This window comes from Olea europaea, unplaced genomic scaffold, assembly GCF_002742605.1.
Source record: "Olea europaea var. sylvestris unplaced genomic scaffold, O_europaea_v1 scaffold2519, whole genome shotgun sequence".
NCBI classification, from domain to species: domain Eukaryota; kingdom Viridiplantae; phylum Streptophyta; class Magnoliopsida; order Lamiales; family Oleaceae; genus Olea; species Olea europaea.
Window position 1 is genome coordinate 34,907 of NW_019243441.1, and position 4,275 is coordinate 39,181.

General features: G+C 49.1%; 1 protein-coding gene across 1 annotated transcript; it reads left to right on the forward strand.

Moving 5' to 3' along the window:
- Positions 1 to 279: 279 nt before the first annotated feature.
- Positions 280 to 3,787, forward strand: LOC111382551. The gene is made up of 6 exons (XM_023006568.1): positions 280 to 717; positions 787 to 1,061; positions 1,260 to 1,548; positions 1,615 to 2,084; positions 2,186 to 2,777; positions 3,029 to 3,787. Exons 1-6 carry the CDS (start codon positions 280 to 282, stop codon positions 3,785 to 3,787), a joined length of 2,823 nt encoding a protein of 940 aa, XP_022862336.1.
- Positions 3,788 to 4,275: the final 488 nt, after the last annotated feature.

The window sequence follows — 4,275 nt, forward strand, 5'->3', positions numbered from 1 at the left end:
AACGGCAGCTCCGTGAACATATTGTTTGGCTCCACTTTTGACAAAATGAAAATTGAACATGGGTTAATCCCCATGACCGACCCGCTGTTCGGATTCACTAGGGACAGCATCATCCCACGAGGGCGGATTACCCTGCCTGTGGAAATGGGTTCGGCCCCCCTGGTTGCCCAGCATTTCATGGAATTTCTGGTGGTAGATCATAGGTCGGCTTATCATGGGGTGTTGGGCAGACCGGCTCTAAAAGATCTTTGGGCTGTGACGTCCATTCACTATCTGTGCATGAAATTCCCAACTGAACGTAGGATTGCAATGGTTCGGGGCGATCAGATGAGCTCCAGGGCATGCTACCTGAACTCACTACGCAAATCGGAGCCCCGGACTGTCAATGTAATTCAAGCAGAAGTACCCGCTGAAGCCGGTACGGACGTGGAGATGCTCGACGCCCCTGAACAAGGGCATACCTCTGGACAAGAGGAAGATGTCATAATGGAAGAGGCCCCTGAACAAGGACACCCTCTTGACGAGTTAGATCCCCGAATAATTGATTATGAACCAAACGCGACCCCAATGGAAGAACTGGAAACTTTTCCAGTCAATCCAGAAGACCCCAATCAAGTCTTGCGCATAGGGAAGTCATTATCGCCTGAAGCAAAAATTGAGATGATACGATTCCTGAAAGAAAACCTAGATGTCTTCGCATGGAAACATGAGGATATGGTGGGGATAGATCCCAGGATCAGTTGCCATCACCTTAACATCAACCCCTCCTATGCCCCCCATAGACAGAAGAGGCGCGCGCTGAATCCAGAACGGTACGAGGCGCTGAAAGACGAAGTAAGTAAACTCGATCGCAGTGGTTTCATCAGAGAGGCCATATACCCGAGGTGGATATCCAACCCGGTTCTAGTGAAAAAGTCCAGCGGGAAATGGAGGGTCTGTGTGGACTTCACAAACCTGAATAAGGCATGCCCCAAGGACAGCTTCCTACTTCCAAGAATTGATCAACTGGTCGACTCCACTGCTGGGCATGAACTACTTAGCTTCATGGATGCATACTCAGGGTACAACCAAATACCCATGTTCCGACCTGATGATGAAGCTACATCATTCATCACGGACAGGAGGCTGTATTGCTACAAAGTCATGCCCTTCGGATTGAAAAATGCCGGGGCCACGTATCAGAGGTTAGTCAAAATGATGTTTGCCAAACTCATTGGCAAAACCATGGAGGTCTACGTGGACGACATGTTGGTCAAAAGCCTCCAGGCGGCCGAACACGTGAGTCACATTGACCAAACCTTCCAGATACTCAAAAGGTATAACATGAAGTTGAATCCCCTCAAGTGCACTTTCGAAGTGGCATCGGGCCAGTTCTTGGGATACATTGTAAATCAGAGAGGAATTGAGGCAAACCCGGCAAAGGTGGCGGCTATAATAGAAATGAGTTCACCTCAGAAACCAAAGGAGGTCCAAAGTCTCAATGGCCGGATAGCCGCCCTCAGCCGCTTCATCTCCAGAGCCACCGATAAAAGCTTGCCTTTCTTCAAAGTATTGAAGTAAGGAAAGAAATTTCAGTAGACTTCGGAGTGCCAAGAGGCCTTCGAGTCTCTGAAGAAACACCTCGGTGAATCGCCCCTCCTATCGAAACCCCATCCGGATGAATCTCTGTTGCTGTATCTAGCAGTGTCAGACGTAGCAGTCAGCGCGGTCCTAACCAGGGAAGAAAATGGGCGTCAATTGCCGGTATATTACATCAGCAAAGCACTTCTCCCAGCTGAAACACGCTACTCCGACATGGAAAAACTGGCACTCGCACTTATTACAGCTTCGAGAAAGCTGAGGCCATATTTCCAAGCTCACTCAATTCAAGTCCTCTCCAATTTCCCTTTAAGGCAAGGAATGCAGAAGACGGACGCGTCAGGACGCCTACTGAAATGGGCTATCGAGCTCAGCGAGTTCGATCTCACGTTCCGACCTAGACACGCTATCAAGGGCCAGGCCCTTGCCGATTTTATGGTCGAATTTACCAAAGCCCCAGAAATGGAGGCCCTGATGGAGCCAGCCGAGCCCCCCGCATGGAAATTGTTTGTAGATGGGTCTTAGGAGAGGCAGGCGCAGGGGCGGGAATCGTGCTGGAAAGCCCGAAAGGTCATTTGTTGAATTGTGCGGTAAGATTCGGCTTCAGAGCCTCGAACAACGCAGCCGAGTATGAGGCCCTTCTGGCAGGACTAAGGCTCGCCAAGGAAATGCAGGTCAGGAAGCTTCTGGCAAACAGTGATTCTCAGCTCGTAGTGAATCAGGTAAATGGGGATTTCGCGGCCAAGGATGATAACATGCTCGCGTACTTGAAGCTGGTTCTGGACATAATTCCCCATTTCGAAAAGTTCGAACTGATTCAAGTCCCCCGTCTAGAGAATGCCCATGCAGATGCCCTCTCAAAGTTGGCCAGCAGCGTGAACTCAGAGCTTCTGAACATCGTCCCCATTGAGCACTTATCAAAGCCCTCCACCTTCGAAGGTGAAGAGTTACTATGGATAGAAGGCACCCCATTGTGGATGCAGCCCATAATTGCATATCTAAAAGAGCAAACGCTGCCTGCTTCCAGAAGTGAAGCAAGGAAATTAAGAAGAAGGGCTGCACACTTCGTCCTTCAAGAAAGAACCCTTTACAAGAGAGGCTTTGCCTCTCCCCTTCTTCGATGTGTGGGCGGCGAAGAGGCCACCTACGTACTCAGAGAAATACATGAAGGGATCTGCGGAAATCACTCCGGAGGGACGGCTCTGGCACACAAGGTTCTCCGTCAGGGCTACTTCTGGCCAACCCTGAAAATGGATGCTTGTCAATTTGTCCAGAAATGTGACAAATGCCAGCGCTTCTCGACGTGCAAAGACAGCCTGCGCAGAGCCTCTCTATAGTGACCAGCCCTTGGCCATTCGCCAAGTGGGGCATCGACTTCATTGGTCCGCTACCAAAGGGTAGGGGAAGCGCAACTTTTGCCATTGTCGTCATCGACTACTTCACTAAGTAGGTCGAGGCAGAACCCCTTGCTCGAATCACCGAGGCCAACACTACAAAGTTCGTTTGGAAGAGCGTCATTTGTAGGTTCGGCATCCCTCACTCCATTGTCTCTGATAATGGGCAGCAGTTCGACAACAGGAAGATGCGAGAGTTATGCGACGAACTAGGCATAAAGAAAGACTTCTCGACTCCGCATCACCCTCAGGCAAATGGACAGGTCGAAGCAGTGAACAAGACTATCAAGCACACCCTTAAAAGGAAACTGGATGCCTCAAAAGGCGCCTGGGTTGACGAACTCCCCCACGTCCCCTGGGTCATCAGAACGACTTGCCGGACCGCAACGGGCGAGACCCCATTCTCAATGACCTACGGAGCCGAAGCGATGAGTCCGGTCGAGGTCGGTGTCCCATCACATCGGCGGATACATTTCAATGAGATCAGCAACGATGAGGCGCGCATAAGTGAACTACACCTCCTTGAGGAAAAGAGAGACGCCTCCCAGATGACCTTAGCGAAATATCATCGTAAGATGACCCGCTTTTACAACTCCAAGGTCAGAAACAGGACTCTCCGCTTGGGCGACCTCGTTCTCAAAAGAGTGTTCCAATCTTCGAAACCAACCGGGTCAGGAGTTTTTAGCCCGAACTGGGAAGGCCCGTACCGCATTCAGGGAGAATCCCGACCTGGTACTTTCGAGGTCGAAGATATGTCAGGAAGGGTGTTACCTCACAAGTGGAACATCGAGCACTTGAGAAAATACTATCAGTGACAAGAATGTTCCAATTTGATCCTAGGTCGTCATAGCTAAATCGGTTGTCCTGATCTGACATTGGTTGTAAAGATTATTAAGTGATGGAATCACCTTTGTAAAGGGTGGTGTAATTTATCTTCAGTAATGAATTTTCAGTTCCAAACCGGATCAGCCAGGGAATGGTTTCCTCAGTTCTTCGAAAGGTTCATTTGAGCGATTCGATCGTCACTTATTAGCTGATGAACAAACGTTCCCTCACGTTTTCCCAATTGGTCTGGCCTCAGATTATTAAGAAGTTAAGGTAAGGGGGTCACTTCCTACTCACTTAAGTGTTTATTGTGTTCGTTTAAGGAGACCGATTCACGATTGTTAACTGGTCGTTATCACGAGGCAGTTGGCCTAATGTTTGTCATTCATACAAGTATAAAACAAAAAGGGATACAAAGAAGCAGAAGCAAAAGAACTTCACAGAAATGTAACAAAATTTTCCATTTCATGAAATTGAA

Bases quoted from the DNA above. Each gene is read 5' to 3' on its own strand.
- LOC111382551 (XM_023006568.1), top strand. From the start codon at position 280: ATGAAATTCCCAACTGAACGTAGGATTGCAATGGTTCGGGGCGATCAG. The intron at 718-786 runs GTGGGGATAGAT...CCCCATAGACAG, and splicing joins CATGGAAACATGAGGATATG to AAGAGGCGCGCGCTGAATCC. The intron at 2,085-2,185 runs GTTTGTAGATGG...ATTCGGCTTCAG, and splicing joins GAGCCCCCCGCATGGAAATT to AGCCTCGAACAACGCAGCCG.